The following is a 23,495-nucleotide window of genomic DNA, read 5'->3' on the forward strand; positions in this document are numbered from 1 at the left end:
GTATATTATATATTGATTAGAACCTTCCCACCACTGCACTAACCCTTGTGGCACCCACCTGATAACAGCCTCCCAAAATGAAAATGTTTCTTTTATTCCTACTTTTTTTGTTCTATAACCAGTCAATGGTCCATACCAGCCAATACCTCCAACCAGAGATTTTACTTTGCGAAACAATGTTATGAATGGCAACCCATCAAATGGACGTACTACATAATTGGTTCCCCCTTAACTACCCAGCTAGGTACATCCATAAGAAATATTACATTTGCAAAGCATAATCACTCTTCCATATATCCAGTATTCCATATCCTGCCCAATCATATTATGTGCTGTATTACCATATCCTTAATAATGGATTCTATCACTTTTCAGGACCATTTACGTCAGGCTAACTGGTCTTCAAAACATAGCGTTCTCTCTCCCTATTTTCTTGAATAGTGGGGTTTTACTTCCTACCTATTGGTACTAATCAAACATCTAGTGAATTATGCAAAATCATTATCAACTAGCTCTTCATCCACTTGTTTTAGAACTCAAAGACATAGGCCATCAGGTCAAGAATATTTGTTAGCTTCTAATTCCAACACAATTTCTTTATTAATATTAACTTCTTCTGGTTGCTCTCCTGAAGGTTGGACTGTCAACTCCCCATTCATTTTGGCATGTGAATTGACTTCAACTGTGAAGAAATATATAAAATACTTGTTTAACAACTTTGCCTTTTCCTTATCGCCAATATAATTTTGCCTGTCACTGCTTTTAAAGGGCCAATATTTACATTCACTACTTTCTCCTTTTCAACATATTCTTATAATCTGTTTATGTCATGCTAGCTTACTCTCAAGTATTATTTTCCCTGTCCTATCAAGCTTTGGTTAACCTTTGCTGGTTTTGAAAACTCTTCCAATCCCAGAAGTAATGTGTGATCTGCAAAAGTAATGGCTTATTTTAAATTAATTACTATATTTACCTTTTTAGTGATAATTTATTAAAGGATCAAATTTTTGATGGAATTTGTATTTCGCAATGAGTTTTATATTCATTATATATTCAAATATATTTCTTTAAATATCAAGTATTGTTTATCTGCTATCATGGCATTTAATTACCCTATCTATTTTTGCCAATTCACATTCTCTAACATTTAACTAGTTTTATTTAAGTTAAAGTCTGGTGGATGGAGACAGGTGTAAGGAACTGCAAGGTCAGTTGCAGTTAAAGAACTGCAAGAAACTGCAGAGCATTATGGACACAACACATCACGGGAACCAGCCTCCCCTCCATGGACTCTATCAATACTTTTCGCTGCCTCAGTAAAGCAGCCAGCATAATCAAAGACTCCAGCCACCCCAGACATTCTCTCTTCTCCCCTCTCCCATCGTGCAGAAGATACAAAAGCCTGAAAGCACGTACCACCAGGCTCAAGGACAGCTTCTATCTCGCTGTTTTAAGATTATTAAACGGTTCTCTAGTACAATAAGATGGACTCTTGACCTCAATCTACCTTGTTGTGACCTTGCACCTTACTGTCTACCTGCACTGCACTTTGTCTGTAGTTGTGACACTTTATTCTGCATTCTGTATCGTTTTACCTTGTACTACATCAATGTACTGTGTAATGAATTGATCTGTATGAACGGTATGCAAGTTTTTCACTGTTCCTCGGTACAAGTGACAATAATAAACTAATTTCAATTTCAATTCCAATTCCAGCAGACAAAATGTGAACCTCCAGGAAAATGAATCAGCCAGAGCGCTCTGAACAACGCCTCGATGCGAGTGGCAATAAAAGGATTTATTTTTACAATGGACAGGTGTTCTGATCCGAAACAAACCATTGAGCCCAGCTGATTGAAATCCCACTCCTTGCCTGGACCTGACACCAAGCTGTCTGAGCTGCTGAGTATTTCCAGCATTTCTGTTTTTATTTCACAATTCCAGCAGCTGCAGATTTTTCCGATTTTCAATCCCTATCAGCACACCCTTCATCACTTTTTCCCAAGCATTCCTCCGCATTAGTCTCTCCCGTTCGGTCGCCTTGAACACAGCGACTGACCTGAGCCCTCCTGCTTCTGCCATCTACTGGCGACCGTCGCCCTGACAACAACTCGGCCCTGTGCGCAACGATGTCGCGTCCGACCCGCAACGAACTGACGCTTTTAAGACTGTGAAAGAAACCATCTCCTTATCCGGACCGAAATGGAAAGAGATAGAAAATACAACATCACATTATTTTAGTTAGTGTCACCCACGAAGCGGTAATAAATAAATTGCGAACGGCTGCAGTTGCTGTCCGGAACTAGGAGGGGGCTGTCGGTTGACTCCGGACGGTAGTTGTTGGGGGACCGGGAAGCTGCTTCCGCTCGGGTAAAGGTGGGAGCATGGTCCGCGGCGGCACGTCGGAGTCCGAGTCCTCGTCGGACTCGGAGGGATCGGATCTGTCCGACTCAGAGGTCAGCGGGCTTTTGAAGCGCGGCTTCTCAGGCTGTAATAACGGGGGTTGGGGCGGTGGATTTGCTTGGCCTGGGGCTGAGGACGCGGGCCCAGTTGGAGGGGGCTCTGCGGCTGGACTCGTGGTGGCGGAGTGTCCGGCGCCTGGGCTGTGAATGTTCACCGTCGGAAGGTGCTCCACTTCTCGTAAACACGGCGGTGAATTAATTACTAGTGAATGAAGTGACCAGATCTCACATTTCTAGGTGATCGCCGAAGAAGCAGGGAAAGCAGTGTTAGTGGCAGTAGTGTTGATACGGAATTGTTTGTCGCTATAAAGTTGAATTAGAGAAAACACCATGGTGTGATCCTCGACCATTCGGATTGGTTACTTGTGCCAATTTGTTAACAAATGATTTTTCAGGCATTAGCACAACCGAACAAAAGAAACTGCAAAATTGTCTTCCTGGGCATCACGGTCAGCAAGAATGACTGATACTGAGCCGTGCCAATGGTGAGTCCATGGAGCTTGGGACTCACCCATCCACTGTATTGCCAGTCTACTGGCTCCTTAAACGTCCCACTTCCAAGCATGATGTAATAACACCATGGAATGGCACAGTGCAAAGCCTCATCATTTCCACCCACAAAATGTATCAGTCATCTGGGTATACTTTGTGCTTTTTAACACTTTACTCTGTTACCTATTTTGCTCAGGAAACAACCTGGTAGCGAGAATGGGTTGAATGTACACACCTATTTGTGTGAAATTTAAATGAGGTGCTTAATTGTTTTTGGCTTCATTTTTGTAAAGTTATTCCATAAACCAGCATATGAGATCTATGATAAAACAGAACTCTTTTCAGTTTCACATTGAAAGACATCTTAAAAATCTGAAATGAGCCGAAGATTTGGTGTTAATGCTCTGACATCAAAGAATCAGACAAGTTTTCTGACTGTTGAAATGTAGATTTTTTGTTTAATTTTTGCTTTTTTTTTGCTTAATTGGGAAAAACAGCCAAATCTTACATTAACTTAAAAATGAGAACTAAATATAACATTACACTATTTTCAAATAGTTAAAATACCCTTCTTCTAAACCTTTTGAGTTCATGTGAATCTGTGTGCACTAAAGCAGATACATTCAGTAATGGAGGTCACAAATAAAAAAGCACTATATTTTGTATTTCACTCAGCATCTTTGTTTTTGCTTGTACTTCTTTGGGGGCTTGGTATTGTCTGGAGGAAAATGCTGAAGTTTTCACTTAAGCAGTTACATTAAATGTGTCTGCATTAATCTTTATTTTTCTACAGCTTCAAGAAGCATATTCCAAAGGTTTGCTCAAACCTGGTTTGAATGTAGTAGAGGAGGTAGAGAAACAATGTGTCAACAATGTGGTGAGTTTTTAACTTTTCTTTTAACATTAGATTCTGCCTTTTCTCAATGTGCACTAGAAAGTTGATTATCTATTTTTGCTCTGAGGTAACTGAAGCTGTTGCCATGATCTTCTAACACAGTGAATATTAAACACATCAATGGTCCAAAACTGGTTCTTTTTTTAAATTTATTCATTTTTTGGAATCTGTTTATTGTTGGCAAGGCCAGCATGTATTGTCCATACTTCATTGCCCTTAAGAAGAATGAATTGAACTGCTCAGTCCTTCTGATGAAGGTACTCCCATAATCATGTTGGTGATGGTGTTCAAAGATTCAGATCCTACAGTGATACAGGAACAGCATTTATTCTCTGTTCAAGGAATGCAGCTTGAAAGGGTATAGGCAGGTGCTCATGTTCCCCTGTGCCTGAAACCCTTGCCTCACTTGGAGGTAGAAGTTGCAGATTTGGGAGGTGCTGTCAGAATAACCTGGATGAGTAACTGCAGTGTATTTGGTAAAAGGTGTACACTACAGCCATTGTCCATCACTGGCGGATGGGGTAATAATGAAGCAGGTTGCTTTATCCTGTTTGGTGTTGAGTTCCTTTGGTATTGTTAGAGCTGCACTTAATCGGGTCAGTGGCAAGTATTCCATTCAACTTCTGACTGTGCCTTGTAGATGGTGGAAAGCTTTTGAAGGTATCAGGAGGTGAATCACTTACTACAGGATACCCATCCCCTGACCTTTTCATGTAGGCACAACATTTATCTGTTTGGTTTGGTTGAGTTTTTGGTCGATGGTGACCCTAGAATTTTAATTGTCAGGTTGGGTGGTGGTGGGTGCTCCAATGCTGTTGGCAATAGTAGGCACTTAGACTCTCACTGGAGACAGTAAAATTGTTGGATCCAGTGATTTTCGAATCCGCAGGTTCTTTCAGGAGTCCAGGAATAAGTTGAAAACAACTTGGTGCTTCACAAAGTTTTATTGGAAAAATTTAAAACAAAGAAACAGTCACAGAGCACATGGCACTAGCTTTACTACTAGGAGAAGAGTCGAGACAAAAGGAACTAAAGATGAGCTAGGGCCGGGGGGTGAGAGAGCAAAGAGAGAGATTAACAAAAAATGACGCCTTTTATACCTAAGATAAGAGGTACTCCTTAGCTAACAACAGTCCAATCAGGAAACCTATTAGATACCTGTGGCCAAACCAACCAATGAGAAAACACACATTCAACTGATGGACAAACCAATAAGCTAGGAAGTGGCCATTCCTTGTGCAGCCACTTGAGGTGTATTAAACACTGTACATGTCAAAAAAACTACTTAAAACAGTCAAATCCAACACAGTCATTACCTGGCACATTTATGACACTTGCCAGCCCATGCTTGAATGTTGTCTAGGCCTTTTTGTGTGCAGTCTCGAACTGCTTATTTGCTAAGGAGTTCCAATGCATTTGAAAATTGTGCAATGATCAGAGAACATCACTACTACTGACCTTGTAATATAAGAAAGGTCATTGATGAAGCAGCTGAAGATGGTTGGGCTGATGATACTGTGCTGAGGAACTTCTGTGGTGATTTCCTGGGGCTGGGATGATTGACTTCGCTCACCCAAAGCCATCTTCCTTTACAAGTTATGATTCCAACCAACAGGTTATTTTCCCTTTGTCCTTTGACTTTACTTGAATTCTTTGATGCCATACTTTGGTGAAATGCTGCCTTGATTTCAGTTTGCTCCATATTTCCACAAAAATTATCAAGGGGCTTGGAGTCAAGTGGTCCTATAGGAACCCATCTGAGTGTCAGTGACTAGGTTATTGGTAAGTGCTGCTTGATAATGCTGTCAAAAAATCTTCCAATACTCTGGTGATTGAGAGTAGACTGATTGCACAATCATTAGCTGGATTGGATTTCTTCTGCTTTTTCTGAATAGGAGATATCTGTGCAATTTTCCACATTGTAGAATAGATGTTATCCTTGTAACAGTACTGGAACAGCTTGGCCAGAGGTGCAGCTAATTCTGGAGTTAAGTCTTCAGTAATACAGATTTGTTTTTTTTAAGGCCCCACTGCTTTTGCTGAAGCCAGTGTTCTCAGCTGTTCTTAATGCCACATATGTGAATCAAATTGGCTGAAATGTGGCTTCTGCAATGATGGAGCTCTCAGGAAGAAGCCAGAATGGATCATCCATTCAGTACTTCCAGTTGAACGTGGCTGTGAGTACTTCGCATTGTCTCTAGCATGGTGAGCCCTGCCATTGTTGAGGATGGGGATATTCATGGAGCTGCTTCCTTCCATTGGCTGTTTAATTGTCTGCCAGGACTCACGACTCGTTGTGGCATGACTGCACAGCTTTGTTCTGTTGGTTGTGAGTTGCTTACCTCTATTTGTTGGATACTTTCCTGTTCAACACAATACTCCTGTGTTTCCACTTTATCTCATTATCAGGTATGCCTGGTAATATTCTCAGCATGCCCTTCTGCGCTCATTGATCTAGGGTTGATCACTTGGCTTGATGCTAAAGATGGAGTGAATGATGTGCTGGACCATGAGGTTACACGTTACGATGATTGTATATTTCTGTTACTGTAGACAATCTACAACACTTTATGGATGCCCTATTTTGAGCTGCCAGGTCTCATTCCGTGCACTTTTAGTGCCACCTAACACAATAGAGAGTGAAGATGGGACTTTTTCTCTGCAAAGATTTATGTGGTGGCCACTTCTACCAGTGCAATTATGGACAGATATAGGTCGATTGGTGAAGATAAGGTTAAGTAGGTTTATCCCTCATTGGTTCACTACCTACCACAAACCATAATCTGTAGCTATGACAGCAACAAACCAAGCTGGCCATCAAACCACTCTTGGAATTAGGTCCCGTCTACTCCATCTTGCCTGTATACCTCTGTACCATCCCATCTAATGGGTCAATTCTGCCAGTGGGATGGGACATACCCTGGGATTACAATGGAGGAGTCTGGGACATCTCTGTACGGTATGATTCTGCAAGAGCAACCATGGTCATTGCTTCACTAATCTGCTCTCCCAATTTAGATGTTTTTGAGGAGAACTTTGCGAGGTCAAATAGGCTAGGAACAAATTTGCCTTGACTGAATTCATTTGATAAGTCAATGCAGGGAAGTCTGTCCATTTTTATTTTTTCTGTTTCAAAATGATGATCTTCATATAACAGAGTATTTGCTGGTGGCTTAATAGTCTAGAGCTGCATATAGGCCAGATCAGGTATGGATGGCAGATTTCCTCAGGTGGGTTTTTAAAGCAATCCAATTGCTTTCTTTTTGTCATCATTACTAAACACTTTCTTTAATAGTTCCTCATTATTAACTGGTTTTAAATCCCACAACTGCCATGGTGGGATCTGAATTCTAGTGCCTATCCTGCACCATTCAGTCACCATTGAGAAATATCCATGTACTGACCTCAAGTGGTATGGATTTTATACATTGTTTGCTGAACCAGATTGATTCTTGTAGCAGTTTGTGTTGTATTTCCTTTCGCATTACTACTGTTGGAATTACAAAGATTTATTGTAACAGTCACATAACTTATTGTTAATGGTTCTGTACACTTTCACAAACTGCTATTTACAGCATTCTCCAACTGAATTAAGGAAATTCACTTCAGGGTGTGTGAATTTTGTATATTTACAAAGCAGTCCCAGTACAAAATCCACTGGAAAATCTTGTACCTGGTCCTGTTCTCTTTTGGAAAAATATTGGAAAGACATTTTTAACATTATTTCAAATGTATTGAAGACTGATTTACAACTTTGCCCTATCACTGCAATTTTTGGATTATCAAGGATAGAGTCTGGCCATTTATCTGCTTCTGCTAACCGTATGATTGCCTTTGTTACGTTAATGGCCAAACGATCCATTTTGCTTAAATGGAAGGATCCAATGCCCCCTACTACTTTTCAATGGTTCTCTCAAACTATATTATGTTTAAACTTGGAAAAAATTAGGAGTGGTACTGTTGATCCTTTGCTTAAATGTGAAGATATTTGGAGTCCATTTATTCAATATTTTCACATGATATCGATCCCCTTTCAATAACTTTCCAACTTAATGGAGTTGATGACATAATATTGCTCTGTTTCTACTGAGACATTTTAGTCCAGTCTTTTTGTTTTTTTAAATTTTTCTGTTTAGCTTAGTTTGGTTTGATGTATTGTTTATAATTTTTCATATTGATTTGGGGATTTTTGCTTTTTTTTATATAATAAATCTTTTTCTTTCCTTTCTTTTATATTATATTCATTTACTAAGAGATTGTTGGATCTACAGATTTTTTTTATATTTTATTGTTCTTTATGATTATCTATGCCATGATTGTTGTCCTGATCTTTGTATTACATGTACAAACATTGTTATATATCAATCTGTATTAATTTGAAAACTAATAACAAGATTAAAAAAGAAAAGGAAAATCTTGTGCCGATTTAGAGGGTCTAAGTGGGTTTTTAAAACTGTACTATAAGCTTTAATTAGTGGTAAGCATACTCTTTTACTTAAACTCTCCAGCCTAATATGTCTAAATTTATATGTGGATCCCTTGCACAAATGAGATAAAAATATGAAAGGGTTTTTTTAATTTAGATGCAATTAGATGTATCTGTTCTGGTCTTTGTTTAACATGTTATATCGTTCATTAATCTTTTTAAAAAATTGCAACAAAATATTTTATCTGAGAAAGTTCTTTAATGTGACTGGATGCTCAGCCACTTTGACCGCAAACTTAATGTCAGGGATTGGATTCATTTGAACCAGAGCCTGGCAGCAGCAGCCATCAGAAAAAGTCACGTCCTTGTTGGAGCACTTTTAATTTAGAGCAAAAAAATCCTCTCTGACAAGGATGTACCTTGTCAGTCAGCATCTGTGGAGGGAAAGGAATAGTCGGCGTTTCAGATTGAGACCCTACATCAGCATTGGGAGTGCAGAAGGAGGATAGCCAGTACAGAGGGGGAGGGGTGAGGCAGGGAACAATAGGTGATAGGTGGAGTGAGGGATGATGGGCAGATGGAGTCAGGTAGGGGAGAGGGAGGAGTGAAGTTGGGAGATGGGGGGGGGTGATGGGTGGAAACAGACATGGGATAAAAGAGCAGATGGAGCCAGGCGGGTGTAGCGGAGAATGAAGGTGACGTGGAGGTATAAGTGCTGGACTCTGCTAAGTAAGGAAGGTGATAAGTGGAACCAGATAAGAGGGCTGAAGGGCAGCTGGAACCAGGACAGGGATTAGATAGGAGACCCATTTGGAAAAGTGTGTGGTGGTAGGTGGATGGAACCAGGTGGGGGAGGGGAAAAACTGGATGATGGTGGAACTGGAGTAGGTTATTGGGATATTGGTTTATTATTGTCACGTGTACTAAGATGCAGTGAAAAGCTTTTGTTTGCATGTCATCCAGTCAAATCAGAATCAGGTTTATCATCACTGACTTGTATGTCATGAAATTTGTTGTTTTGCAACAGCAGTACAGTGCAAAGACAAAAATCACTTTAAATTACAAAATAAATAGTGCAAACAAAAGGAATAATGAAGTAGTGATCATGGACCATTCAGAAGTGATAGCAGAGGAGAAGAAGCTATTCCTGAATCGTTAAGTTTGGGTCTTCAGACTCCTGTACCTCCTCCCCATTGGTAGTAACAAGAAGAGGGCATGTCCCGGATGGTAAGGGTCCTTGGTGATGGATGCTGCCGCCTTGAGGCACCGGCTCTTGAAGGTGTCTTCAATGGTGGGGAGAGTTGTGCCCATGATGGAGCTGCCTGAGTCTACAACCCTCTGCAGCCTCCTGTGATCCTGTGCATTGGAGCCTCCTTACCAGGTTGTGATGCAACCGGTCAGAATGCTATCCACCATACATCTATAAAAATTTGCAGGAGTCTTTAGTGACATACAAATCTCCTCAAACTCCTAACGAAGTAGAACCGCTGGCGTGCCTTCTTCATGATTGCATCAATGTGTTAGGCCCAGGATAGATCCTCCAAGATGTTGACACCCAGGAACTTGAACCTGCTCACCCTTTACACCGCTGACCCTCAATGAGAACTGGTATGTGTTCTTCGGACTTCCCCTTCCTTTAGTCCACAATCAATTCCTTGGTCTTGCTGACATTGAGTGCGAGATTGTTGTTGTGACACCACTCAACCAGCCAATCAATCTCACTTTCGTGTGCCACCTTGTATCCATACATAAGTACGTCGAGGTAATAAAAAGAAAAATGGAATGCAGAATATACTGTTGTAGCCACAGTACAGTGCAGGTAAACAAATAAGGTGCAAGGGCCACTGCGAGGTAGATTAGGAGATCAAGAGCTTATTTTTAGTGTCCGTTCTGATGACAACCGGATAGAAGCTGTCCTTGAATCTGTGGTACGTGCTTTCAGTCTTTGTCCAACAGGAGAGGGGAGAAGAGAGGATGACTGGGGTGGTAGGGGGTCCTTGATTATGTTGGCTGCTTTCCCGAGGCACCAGAGAGAATAGATGGAGTTGATGAAGAGAGGTTGGTTTGCATGATGGATCTGGGTATGTTTACAATTCTCTGCAATTTCTTGCTGTCTTGGGTCAGAGTTGCCATATCAATCTGTTATGCATCCAGATAGGATGCTTTCTATGGTGCATCTGTAAAAGTAGGTAAGAGTCATCAGAGACATGCGGAATTTCCTTGGCCCTTTGAGGAAGTAGAGGTGTTGGTGTGCTTTCTTGGCCATGTGGCTGGACCAGGACAAATTGTTCCTGATATTTACACCTCAGAACTGAAGCTCTCGACCATCTCAACCTCAGTACCATTGATACAGACAGGTGTGCACTCCACCCCACTTCCTGAAGTCAATGACCAGCTTCGTTTTGCTGACATTGAGGGAAAGATTGTTATCTTGCTACCATGCCACTAGACTCTCTATCTCCTTGTTATTGTTTAAGATCTGACCCACTGTGGTGGTGTCATCTTCAACTTGTAAACAGGGTTAGAGCAGAATTTGGCCCCACAGTCTGAGAGGACCTAAGTGGATCAGAATGGGGGGGGGGGGGGGGGGGGGTGGAGAGAGAGAGAGAGAGACACGGGATAAGGACTACCTGAAGTTAGTAAGTTTGTTGCTCATACCATGGGTTGTAGGTCACCCAGTCAGAATGTGAGGTGGTGTTCTAGTTTGCATTTGGCCTTGCCCTGGCAGCGGAGAAGGCCGAGGACAGGCGGGTCAGTGTGGGAGTTGAAATAGCATTCAACCAGGAGCTCAGGATGGCCATTGTGGACAGAGTGCAGCCGCCCTGCGAACCGGTTGCCTGGTCTACTCTTGGTCTCGCTGATGTAGGGGAAGCCATGTCGAGAGCACTGAATGCAATAGACAAGGTTGGAGGAAATGCACATGAATCTTTGCCTTTCCTGCAATGGCTGTTTAATTCCCCGGACAGTGGTGATGGAGGAGGTGTAGGACCAAGTGTTGCACCTCCTGAAGTTGCCAGTGAAAATGCCAGGGGCAGGGGGTGGTGGGTGGGTAGGTAGGCATGAGCAGACTAAGGAGTCATAGAGTGATCCCTGTGGAAAGAAGAAAGGGGTGGGGGCCAGGGAAGATGTGACTGGTGGGGGGACTGCTGATGGAAAATGATAAAGGATGATGTGCTGGATATAGAAGCTGGTGAGGTGAAAGGAGAGGACCAAGGGAACTCTATCTCTGTTCTGTCTGGAGGGAGGGGGCATGAGAGTTGAAATGTGGGAAATGGAGGAAATGTGAGGGATGGCTTAATCAACTACAGTAGGGCAGAAACCACATTTCTGGGGGGGGGGGGGGGGGGGGGGGGGGGGGGTGGTGAAGAGGGGAGAACAGTCCAGATGTCCTGGAATGGAAGGCCTTATCTTAAGAGCAGATGCGGCAGAGACAGAGAGACCAAGAGAAAGGTATGGCATCCTTACAAAAGACAGGATGGGAAGGGGTGTAGTCAAAGTAACTGTAGGATTCGGAGTGTTTATAGTAAATGTGAGTGTATAGTTCGTCTCCTGAGATTTGGACAGAGATGCAAAAAAGGGGAGAAGTGTTGGAATCTCCAAGTGAATTTGAGGGTGGGGTTGGCAAGAAGCAGCAGCAATGCATTTGCCGATGTACAGAAAAAGGGTTGGGGAGTGGTACCAAAGAAGGTTTGGAACAAGGATTGTTCCATGTAGCCAACAGACACCAGAGAAAGTTTGCATCGAGGACTGTTCACTTCTCACCCCCCAGCCTCTGGCTCTATCCCTACCTGGCTCTATCCACCCCACTTTTTTCCCTTGCCTGTTTCCACCTATCGCCCCCCCACCCCAGCACTATCTCCTAATTTCGCTCCTCACTCTCCCCCACTTGGTTCCATCTGCACATCATCCCTCACTCCACCTATTATCAACTGCACCCCCCCTCCCCTTTATACAGCTAACGTCCCTCTATGCTCTCAGTCCTGATGCATAGTCCCGACCCAAAACATCAACCATTCCTCCCCCCACCCACAGATACTGCCTGACCCCCTGAGTTCCTCCAGCAGTTTGTTTTTTGCTCCAGATTCCAGCATTTGCAGTCTCTTGTGTCTCCAGAGCACTTTTTCCATTTTCCCAAGGTTAGCAGAAAGTGTCTTTGCTCTGCTATTGCTAAGTTTCCAGCAGCCAAACTCTTTGGAATTTAATAAAGCTGAATGAGCTGGAATGCATAGCAGCTTTGATTGGTGCAGCAAATGTACTCTGGTCTGAAGACTTAGCAGAATGTTTACTTTGTTTGTGCAAGTGCTTATTATGTCCTCATGGTTATTGTTATGATAGTGATTGCATGTTTATAAATTTGCATATTTGTGTATCTTCAGGTGGGCCTGAACCAATGCCTAGAAGACTTCAAGAAAGACCTGAAGTGGGTGGAGAGGCTGGATGTGACAAATGGCCCAGCTGCTGACGTCATAGCAAAGGCTGAAGGGAGATGTGTAGGACAGGAAAATTCAAATATTGATCCAGAAGATGACTTTCAGCGTGAGATGTTCTTGTAGGTATAAGGTTTAGCAGTTAAGTTCAATCTCATGGATGTCTAATCACTATTAAGAGCAGTTACAGTTACTCAGGGTTTAAAATATTCCTTTTCATTGAAACATATTAATCAGAATGTTTACATACTTTGCTTTACAATTCTTATTTTATTATTTCTCCAAAATGCCTCCTCAAAGATGGATTTGCAGCATGCAGATTTTGTTGCTTTGCTCATAAAATATTTCTTGAAGTTTTGTATAGGGTTGAATTTTTAGAATGTGTATGCATTGCTCCCAATGGAAGATGCAGTAATGCAGGAAGCCATTACATAACTTTATCACTTCCAAAAACATTTGGAGTGGTAACATCATGCAATGGTTTTCTTGACGTTCCTGCAGCCTTCATTGTGAGATTGCACTTTTGAATTTTTGACTTTTTTTTTATTTGGACTCAGACCTTCCATTTATGTAGATGGATAGAAATGGAAGTTCTGTTTAGATAATGGATCTGTTGGGGTGACATACGTTGTTCAAAGTTTTGTCATGATTGCCCCGAGTCCTAATTTGTTTTTAATGATTACTGCACTGCAATACAGAATGGATAACAGAAATAGATTATTGATGCTTGAAAGAAAATCCTTTTTATTATATAAGGGTGGTGGTTACTTTAAAAAAAGACTGATGAAAGTTGAGATGGCAATAAGTTGACATTGTTAAGCTATCACAGTAGCAGGAAAAGGACAAACTTGAGATTAAATGTCTTTTTACTTTCGGTAACTGGTAAGAGACTGGTAGGAATGGAATGTTTAGTTTGTTCTCTTACACTTTTTTCATCCTAATTATCATGAATTGATTTATTTCTTATAGTTTATAACTTTAGACTTCCTTGTTTCATTTGCACCAATTTTAAAAAAAGTTAACATCTCTGAAGACACAAATAGTTAACATTTCAGATCAATGACCCTTCAACAGCTTTGCTGAAAGGTCATTGACCTAAAAGGGTAGCTCCATTTCTCTCCACTTTTGCTGCCTGACCTACTGAGTGTATCCAGCATTTTCAGCTTTCAATTTGGATTTCTAGCTTCTGTAATTTTTTGCTTTACAAAACAAACATTAACACCTTTCCCAATGCAGATTACCCTGCGGCAAAGTATTTTATACTTGTTATAATTTCACTTTAGTTATCGACAGGCACAGGCAACTGCATTGGATGCATTGCCTCGACTACAGCGACTGAAAATTGCAACAAAAAGACCAAGTGACTACTTTGCCGAGATGGCCAAATCGGATCAACAAATGCAGAAGGCAAGTAACTTCTTTGCCTATTGGAGGGATTTTTGCATTAACAGAACATTTGAAGGTTTAAAGGGTTGATATTAAAAAAAAACTATTTTACAATTTCATAATAAACACTATGTTAATAATAATTATGCAATATTTCCTAACAATCTGATATATTACCTATGATTCCAGGCTTTTTAAGAAAGAAAACGTAGATGCCAGTGGCCGGCTTACTTAGGATTTTTTTTGTATTTCTTAAGCAATTGAAGCTTGCATAAACCCTGATTGGTTGTGATGAGGATGCAAAGAGGCTTCAAGACAATATAGACTAGTTGAATGAGTGGGTAAACACCTGATAGATGCAGGGTAAATGTAAAGTTATGTACTTTGGTAGTGAAAACAGAAAGTCAGGTAATAAATTGGGACATGTTGATGCATAAATGGATCTGTCAAAAAGCAAACAAGCAGGTGAAAAGATGTTTTGAGGAGAGAAGCAAGAATGACTTGCTATAATAATAGTTTAAGTGTACAGTGTTGGTCTCCTTATCCAAGAAAAGTGTGCCATATATATAGTGTGCCTTAAAGCTTCCGCAGACTGATTCCTGGGTTAACAAGACTGCTGTACAAGGGGAGATTGCATCAACTTGGAGCCACAGAATACACCCAATTAAATGCATCTATTTTATGTCCTTACTCAGTTGGTAGTCTCACTGCTTGCAGCAGAAAAACATGTTTCAGGTGCCACTTTAGTTTCTCAGTACACAATGGACTGTTAAATGCAGTACTGAATTACCAGAGATGCTATTCTTCAGCAGCAATCCTAGCCATCTGTTCAGTGGTTCCAGGGAATGTTAAAGATTCCTTTTTTTTTGAAGAAGAAGGATGAGGAGTTCTCCCATTGTTTTCAATACTCTTCCATAAAGCAATACCAAAAAAAGCAAAGTAACTGCTTATTTAGCTGGTAGCTTGGGGAATATATGTCTGCGTATCACTGAGTAAAGTTTTAGGTAGTTCACTGCAAAATCTATTAGACTAACTCGTAATTTTTTTTCTCCCCTTTTTCTAGATTCGAGAAAAAATGATATCAAAGCAGATGTCAATGGAAAAGTCTGAAAAGGCCAAGCAGCTCAGAGCATTACGAAAATATGGAAAGAAGGTATTTATTTTTAATGTATGAACATCCAAGGTTCGACATTGTGGTTGATTTATTTTTCATTAGGAATAACAAATATTGGTATGGGGTTTTTTTATTTTAAAAAAAAGTAGGCAGATTCTGTATTGATAAAATTCAGCTATCCTTGCAACATATTTTCAAATGTAATGGTATATAATTTTAACCTATTAGTTTTTTTAGTCCAATGAAAATGATAGGGCAAGAATAATCAATGTTAATGTCTTTATTTTAACATGATTATAGAGGCTATGTGGGGATTTCTTTTAGGATTTTGAAAGGCACTGATAGAAATTTTTTTCTACTCTTCTATTTTTTTTCTACTGTCCAAGACTGGAGGGTATAACCATTGCCAGGCCAATCAATAGAGTTAGGAGGGAGGTCTTCACATATAGTGGTAAAGTGTAAAACTGTTGCCCACAAGTTATTAAATGTGAGGTCAATTTTCTTGAATCTCAATTTGTTAGACTTTGTTGGTATAAATGAACATAGAGCTGTGGATGGAGAATAAAGATACAGATAGACTATGAATGTAAGAGTGGCACCAGTGGTATTTAAGAATGGTGATATTTTAAGAGAATGCTTTAACTGAATATTCAGTATAGGGTGATTGTGTCTTGCATTTGTCTGTTTAACCTGCAGAAAACAGTATTGTTTCCACATCACAGAAGAGTAATGTTGGACAGCCACCTCAACAAAATATCCCCTAGGAATCTACAATTACTTTAGAAAGAACCAAATCAATTTCCTTTAGCAATCCATTTGTTAAATTGGAGACATTTTGTCAGATGTGACACCCCTGTGCCAACAGTATAGCATTTAGTTGTTGGTTTGTTGAAGAATAGGCAAAAGGGCTGTTCCGGGCTTGCAAAATATCCTGTGATGTGACATTCTCTAAGATAAAAATAGCTATCAGTAATTTCTTGAATCAGAGCATTTACTGTAATTTTCCACGTGAAGGGCTGGTCTTTGTTTTACCATTGTTCTCCAAATCCATGAAACGTATTCTGTGCTATTTCTATATGTTCTAATGTGGTCAAGCTGACTTTCTCTTGTGACAATTGAAACTGCAAGGAAGTGAATGAAGCATAACATGGGGATGATCTTTGCCTCTGATTTGAATTCCTTCTTTAATGATCCTGTTTCATGGAATGCTGCAAAAATACATCATCAAGGGATTTCTTTATCAAGAGAACAATTTAATCTGGTTCTCTTGATTAAACTCCACCCCCCCCCCCAAAAAAAATGATAACTAAATGCAGTATTTGTTTATTTTGAAAGAAACAGTGTACAGCTTGACTTTTTCTCCTGCCTTTTCAATGCAATTAAGGCAACATTGCTTCTGGTCACCTATTAAGAACTGGTTCAAGTGCCAGTTCTTAATAGGTGACCAGAAGCAATGAGGGTTAGCCCACTATTCACTTGCACAAAATAGAGTGTAACCTGAGCATGACCTTTCCAATATTCATTTAAATATGCTTCACGGTTGCAGATGAGGTACGACAAAGGCAATTTGCAACTTGTCAATGAATATTCTTTCATCAATAGGTTCAAGTAGAAGTTATACAGAAGCGCCAAAAAGAAAAGAAGGCCATGATGACTGCAGTGAAAAAGTACCAGAAAGGTTTGGGGTTTTTTTTTTGCACTTGCATGACAGATCTAAGGTTTTTTTTCTTTGTACCTTTCATTCTTTTCAATTTCTTGGGTTTTAACATAGAACATTGATGAAAACAAGCTAGATGTACATTGAGGTGTTTTATATTTTCCAACTTATTCATGAATGCAAAAGTACAAGTAAAAGTGATTTTTTTTTTCCCCTAATTTTCTTTGATCTTCAGGACTTTCTGATAAACTAGATTTCCTTGAGGGTGATGAGGCTTCTTCAAAAACAAAAAGTGGTGGAGGATTAGTAGCAGGATCTGCACAGCGGAAAAAAGGGTAAGATTATATCAATGAGAAAAGTACACTTTTGATCCTTATTGTGTTTTTGTTACCAAGGACGTAATCAGAAAAGCTAGCAGGTAACCATTTATTGTTCATGTAATGTTGTTAAATACAGTTTTTACTTAAAAGCAAGGCTTCCCAACTGAGGGTTGGAAATCAAAGTCAGTAATGCAAGAAGTTAAAACCAATGCTGAAAATACTCGAGCAGCATCAGGGGCAAAAAAAAGGTTAATAACATCCAAAACTGTAAGAAGTTTATAATTCAAATACGAGGCAAGGGAAGTGAAGTGAGAATTGGGTGGGGGGGTGGAATATAAAAGGTGGAAAACCAGAAATTTTAAATGGTAACAAAAAATGTATGGCAAAATAGTGATAAAGGGCAACTAAACAAACAAGCAAAAAGGAAATTAAGGATGTATAAATGATAGTTCAACAGCTGCTGTATGAAGAAATGAAAGCAGAAGTTGTGATCTAAAATTACTCAACCCAGTGTTGAGGCTGGAAGGTTGTAATGATGACGCTGTTTCTTGAGGTCCTGCCAGGCTTTGTTAGAACAACCTAGTAGGCTATAGATTCCAACCATTGAGGGTATGAGTGAGATGATTAAAATGACAGATAACTGGAAGCTCAGATTCATTCTTGTGGACTGTACAGAGTTGCTTGCAAAGCAATTGAATGCAATGTACAAAACTGAAAATGAGTAAATTGCTGTTTCACTACCAGTTAGACAGGGAAGGAAAATGTTGCGTCACTGTCGAGGACCAGTCATGAAAGTCTGTATCATTTGAGTTTTTTCCTTTTGTGTATATTGCTTGGCATGGCACATTGTTAATGAAATGTTGTGCATCAGCTAGTATTTGGTTCAAGATTGTTTTGCCTTAATAGGAGATGGTGTGCCAGAACCACTTTGTCTGCTTATCCTGTAGTGTTGCAACTTTAGAGACTTAAATAGAAAATTAAATCCAGTGACCTGGCTTGTATTCACCTGAGCATTAGGATAATACTTTATGCATCTTTGTAAATTAGTCCTGAATTTGTCAAGGTAAGAAGATGTAAGTAGATTATTTTTGAATAAAATTGTAGGACTGAAACAAATGGCTCTCAATAACCAATTTTGTTTTTTAATCCAGAATAAATGCAAAAAGGAAATATAAAAATGAAAAGTTTGGTTTTGGAGGAAGGAAGAAAGGCTTAAAGTGGAACACCAAAGAGAGTTACGACGATGTCTCCAGCTTCAAAGCAAAAATTGCACATTCAAAAAATGACCGTTTTGGAAAAGGAGGAAAGAAAAATGCAAATGTGAGTTTCTTCTTTATTTATATTATACTTTCAGGATGAGTTGACCATTAATGAAACCATGATATTTTAGTAGCAAAAGTACCCAGAAACCCATGAATATTCTCCTAGAATGTCACCTGCCTCTGCCAATGAGCTTAAATTCATTTTACTTCCAACTAATTGGAAGGATATAGAAGAACAAATGTAGAGGGGAATTGCAGATGTGAAAAAGCCATTTAGTGAAAATAGTGGATTTAATCTACCCTAATATTATCATAACATAAGGGATTAAAAGGAGGGAGAAGTTTTGTGATATGTTTTGGGGAAAATTACTATTGTTTAGTGGGGAATGAGGCAGGTCAAATTAAGTGAATCTGAGTCAGAAAACATTTGGGAAACTGTAAGATTTAAGCTATGGGAAAGGATATGGACCTCTAAGCTAAACACTAGTAATTCAAGAAGAACCAATTTTAATGAAATGAGAAGATATCTGCTCGGTCAAATTGGAATTGAAAATTTGCAAGCAAAATTGTAAGAAGGTGGTTCAGATATTTTCTAGGTCCCTTCCTATGATGGAAAAAGCAAAGGCAGTTTAAAGCCAGGGCTCCCAGAGCAACCAGAAAGGGAGGAGTAAAATAAGCAGGGGTAAAAAAAGATTGTATGTTAAATAGGTAACACAGATGAGAACCAGCTGAATAAAATGTTCAGATGGAAAATTAAAAAAAGAAAAAAATTAAGAGGGGCATGTAAACATTAAATGGGTAGTAAGAGGAGAGGTGCTTCAAATCAGACCATAGGGAATCTATCTTTGAAAAGAGGGGTCGGGGCCAAGGTACTAAATACTTTGGTCTTTCCCAAGGAAGACAATGCTGCAAGAGTCTCAGCAAAGGGAAATGTAGTTGAAATACTCACCAAGTTTTAAAAATTGATGGAGTTATTAAAGAGCTAGCTATGCTTATTGGATAAATCAGTCCAGATGGGATCCACCTTGGGTTGCAGAGTGAAATAAGAATGGAAATTGCAGAGGCATTACCATAATCTTACAAAGGTATGCTGATGCAAGGGGAGCTCCTGGGGGCTAGAAAATGCAAATTTTGCCTTTTTTTTTTGAACAAGGGTATATAGAATTAACCCAGCTTCTGCAGCTTAACCTCTGATGGAGGAAACATTTCAGAAGGAATAATCGAGTTTGGAATTAGCAGTCTCCTGGACAAGTATTTATTGATGCATGAAAGCCAGCAAGGCTTGTCTGATTAATTTGATACATTTTCAGTAATGGGGTCGATGGGAAATGCAGTTGGTATGGTGGACTTTCAAAAGGTGAAAGAGTAACACATAATAGGCTTGTCATTGAGGTTGAAACCTGTGGAATTAAATCTGTAGAAGCAGTATGGATGGAAAGTTGGCTAAATAGTGAGGACCACCATTTTCATAGAGTCATACAGCACAGAAACAGGCCCTGTGGCCTTTGAGTCCATACCTACATTAATCCTATGTTAATCCCATTCTTTTTCTCCACATACTGATCAACATCTGAGTGTGTGGAGCAAGAGAAGATTGTGCTAGTCACCTTCACACACTCTGGGCAATTTTCAGTGGCCAGTTATCCTACCAACTCAGATGTCTTTGGGATGGGGAAGAAAATTGGAACACCTGGAGGAGACCCACACATTCACATGGAGAATGATCAAACTCCACATACAGCACCAGAGGCCAGGATTGTGGGCCTACTAGCTGTGTCATTGTGCCACTCATAATGTATGTTACTAACTGTAGACTTGGGTGTGCAGGATACAACTTCCAAATTTGCAGACAGCATAAAATTTGGCAGCATTGTGATCAACTTTAGGAAAATATAGGCAACCTTGTGGAATGGGCAGGCATATCAGATGAAAATTAACACAGTAAAATACGAAGTGTCTGTAGGGAGAGAGAAGCAAGACAATGTAAATTATAGGGCATGATCCTTAAAAAGGGTAGAAGAACGGAGATCTGGGAGTATATGTACAGTGGCATGCATAAGTTTGGGCAACCCTGGTCAAAATCTCTGTTACTGTGAATAGCTAAGCAAGTAAAAGATGACGTGATTTCCAAAAGGCATAAAGTTAAAGATGACACATTTCTTTAATATTTTAAGCAAGATTTACTTTTTTATTTCAAAATAACAAAAAAGGAAAAGGGCCCAAAGCAAAAGTTTGGGCACCCTGCATGGTCAGTACTTAGTAACACACCCTTTGGCAAGTATCACAGCTTGTAAATGCTTTCTGTAGATAGCTAAGAGTCCTTCAATTCTTGTTTGAGGGATTTTTTTCCCATTCTTCCTTGCAAAAGGCTTCTAGTTCTGTGAGATTCTTGGGCCGTCCTGCATGCACTGCTCTTTTGAGGTCTATCCACAGATTTTTGATGATGTTTAGGTCAAGCAACTATGAGGGCCGTGGCAACATCTTCAGCTTGTGCCTCTTGAGGTAGTCCATTGTGGATTTTGAGGTGTGGTTAGGATCGTTGTCCTGTTGTAGAAGCCATCCTCTCTTCATCTTCAGCTTTTTTACAGACTGTGATGTTTGCTTCCCGAATTTACCAGTATTTAATTGAATTCATTCTTCCCTCTACCAGTGAAATGTTCCCTGTGCCTCTGGCTGCAACACAAGCCCAAAGCATGATTGATCCACTCCCGTGCTTAACAGTTGGAGAGGTGTTCGTTTCATGAAATTCTGCACCCTTTTTTCTCCAAATTTTCCTGCATCCTCACCACAAAATTCAGTGTCAGAAGTTTACAAAGGAACATCTAAACAAGCCTGATGCATTTTGGAAACAATTCCTGCGGACTGATGAAGTTAAAATAGAACTTCTTGGCCGCAATGAGCAAAGGTATGTTTGGAGAAAAAAGGGTGCAGAATTTCATGAAAAGAACACCTCTCCAACTGTTAAGCATGGGGGTGGATCGATCATGCTTTGGGCTTGTGTTGCAGCCAGTGGCATGGGGAACATTTCACTAGTAGAGGGAAGAATGAATTCAATTAAATACCAGCAAATTCTGGAAGGAAACATCACACCGTCTGTATTTTTAAAAAAAAAAGCTGAAGATGAAAAGAGGATGGCTTCTACAACAGGATAACGATCCTAACCACACCTCAAAATCCACAATGGACTACCTCAAGAGGCACAAGCTGAAGGTTTTGCTATGACCCTCATAGCCCCTTGACCTAAACATTATTGAAAATTTATGGATAGACCTCAAAAGAGCAGTGCATGCAAGACAGCCCAAGAATCTCTCAGAACTAGAAGCCTTTTGCAAGGAAGAATGGGTGAAAATCCCCCAAACAAGAATTGAAAGACTCTTAGCTGTCTACAGAAAGTGTTTACAAGCTGTGATACTTGCCAAAGGGGGTGTTACTAAGTACTGACCATGCAGGGTGCCCAAACTTTGGCTTTGGGCCCTTTTCCTTTTTTGTTATTTTGAAATTGTAAAAGATGGAAATAAAAAAGTAATCTTATAATAAAGAAATGTGTCATCTTTAACTTTATGCCTTTTGGAAATCAGGTCATCTTTTGCTCACTTAGCTATTCACAGTAACAGAAATTTTGATGGGGGTGCCCAAACTTTTGCATTCCACTGTATTATAAATCATTGAATGTAGTAGAGTAGGTTGAGAAAGAATACAAGATCCTGGGCTTTTTTAGGCATAAAGTACAAAAGCTAGAAAGTCACAATGAACGTTAGTACTGATTCGGTCAGAACTAGGGTTTTGTCCAGTTCTAGGTATCACATTTTAGGAAAGACATGAAGGCCTGAGAGAGAATGCAGAAGGGATTTATTGGAATGATTCCAGGAATGAGGGATTTTGCTTACACAGACAAACTGGAAAGCTGGGGAACAGTGAATTTTGAAGAGCAATCTTAGGAGGCAGTTAATATCATGAAGGAAGCAGAGAGTAGATTGGCAGATGGGACAAAAGGAACAATGTAGCAGAAGGTAAATGGCAAAAGAGGAAAGTTTTATTTTAATACAGCAATTGTTTGGAATTTGGAATGTGTTACAAAGGGGAGACAGATTTAGTTTGCAGTCAAAGCAATTTAACAGTTGGGCTGTTTGCTTTGCAATGTTGCAGTGACATTTTTTTAAAATAAGATTTTCCAGTTGAATTTTTTTTTAAAAAGACGTGGCCCCATGGTGTTTGGGGAAGACCACCTGTTGCACTACCAAAAACTTGTCTCTTTTGCACAGTTAACTTTACTTCACTGTCTTGTATAATTTATGTATAACTTATGTTCTGTGTGTTGCTGTATAAATCTACATGTCTGTGATGCTGCTGCTGCAAGCAGGTTTTTCATTGTACCTGTACCTCACCATACTTGTGCACATGACAATAAACTCTACCTGAATATTGGAGATGGAAGAGACAGTACTTTGTGCTTGGCTGTAAGACCATAGAGGCACACTGCAGTCCAAATTATTGGCCTTCAAGGGAGGAACAGAAAAATTAGGTAGTAAAAATAATCTATGAAAATGTACTTGTGGGATCCATGTTGTCTTCAAAGCTTTTGTTTATTTCATGGCCTTCCAAATTTTCTCTCTTGGGAGAAAGAGAAGAATGTTCAAAACTTACTCATTTGAAATACTAATTTCTGCATTTTGTTTTTTGCAGAAGCGGCCAGGGAAAAGGAATCGACAGAAAATGAAAAACAGGTCACGAAAATAAACTGAAAATGGATATATTTTCTTATCTAGTTTTCCCGCAGTGTGGGATTTAATGAACTTGGCTCTCCTCTTTTGTATATGTACATTGACGTTTACCTAAGTTTGGCACCAATAGATCTGAATAAAAAGACTTTGGATTTGGATGGAACCAAGTTCTGGAAACTCATTATTAACTGCAAGTTCAAAATGATTTTATAATAACTGGAGACTGTGATGAGCTAACTTTTAGTTGTGGGTAGATTGCACCATTTAGTTACTTATTACTAGATATTTGATGTTAAGTAATTTCCAAAACTCAATGAATGAAAGATTAACAAT

The 23,495-nt window shown here is 39.7% G+C and overlaps 1 protein-coding gene across 1 annotated transcript; it reads left to right on the plus strand.

Moving 5' to 3' along the window:
- Positions 1–2,294: 2,294 nt before the first annotated feature.
- Positions 2,295–23,325, plus strand: ebna1bp2 (EBNA1 binding protein 2). The gene is made up of 9 exons (XM_052012596.1): positions 2,295–2,456; positions 3,748–3,831; positions 12,652–12,824; positions 13,986–14,109; positions 15,152–15,241; positions 16,805–16,880; positions 17,095–17,194; positions 18,331–18,499; positions 23,125–23,325. The coding sequence occupies exons 1-9, from the start codon at positions 2,385–2,387 to the stop codon at positions 23,176–23,178; spliced, it is 942 nt and encodes a 313-aa protein (XP_051868556.1). The 5' UTR covers positions 2,295–2,384; the 3' UTR covers positions 23,179–23,325.
- The last annotated feature ends 170 nt before the right edge of the window (positions 23,326–23,495 follow it).

Source organism: Pristis pectinata, chromosome 3 (genome assembly GCF_009764475.1).
Source record: "Pristis pectinata isolate sPriPec2 chromosome 3, sPriPec2.1.pri, whole genome shotgun sequence".
In the NCBI taxonomy this organism is placed as follows: Eukaryota; Metazoa; Chordata; class Chondrichthyes; order Rhinopristiformes; family Pristidae; genus Pristis; species Pristis pectinata.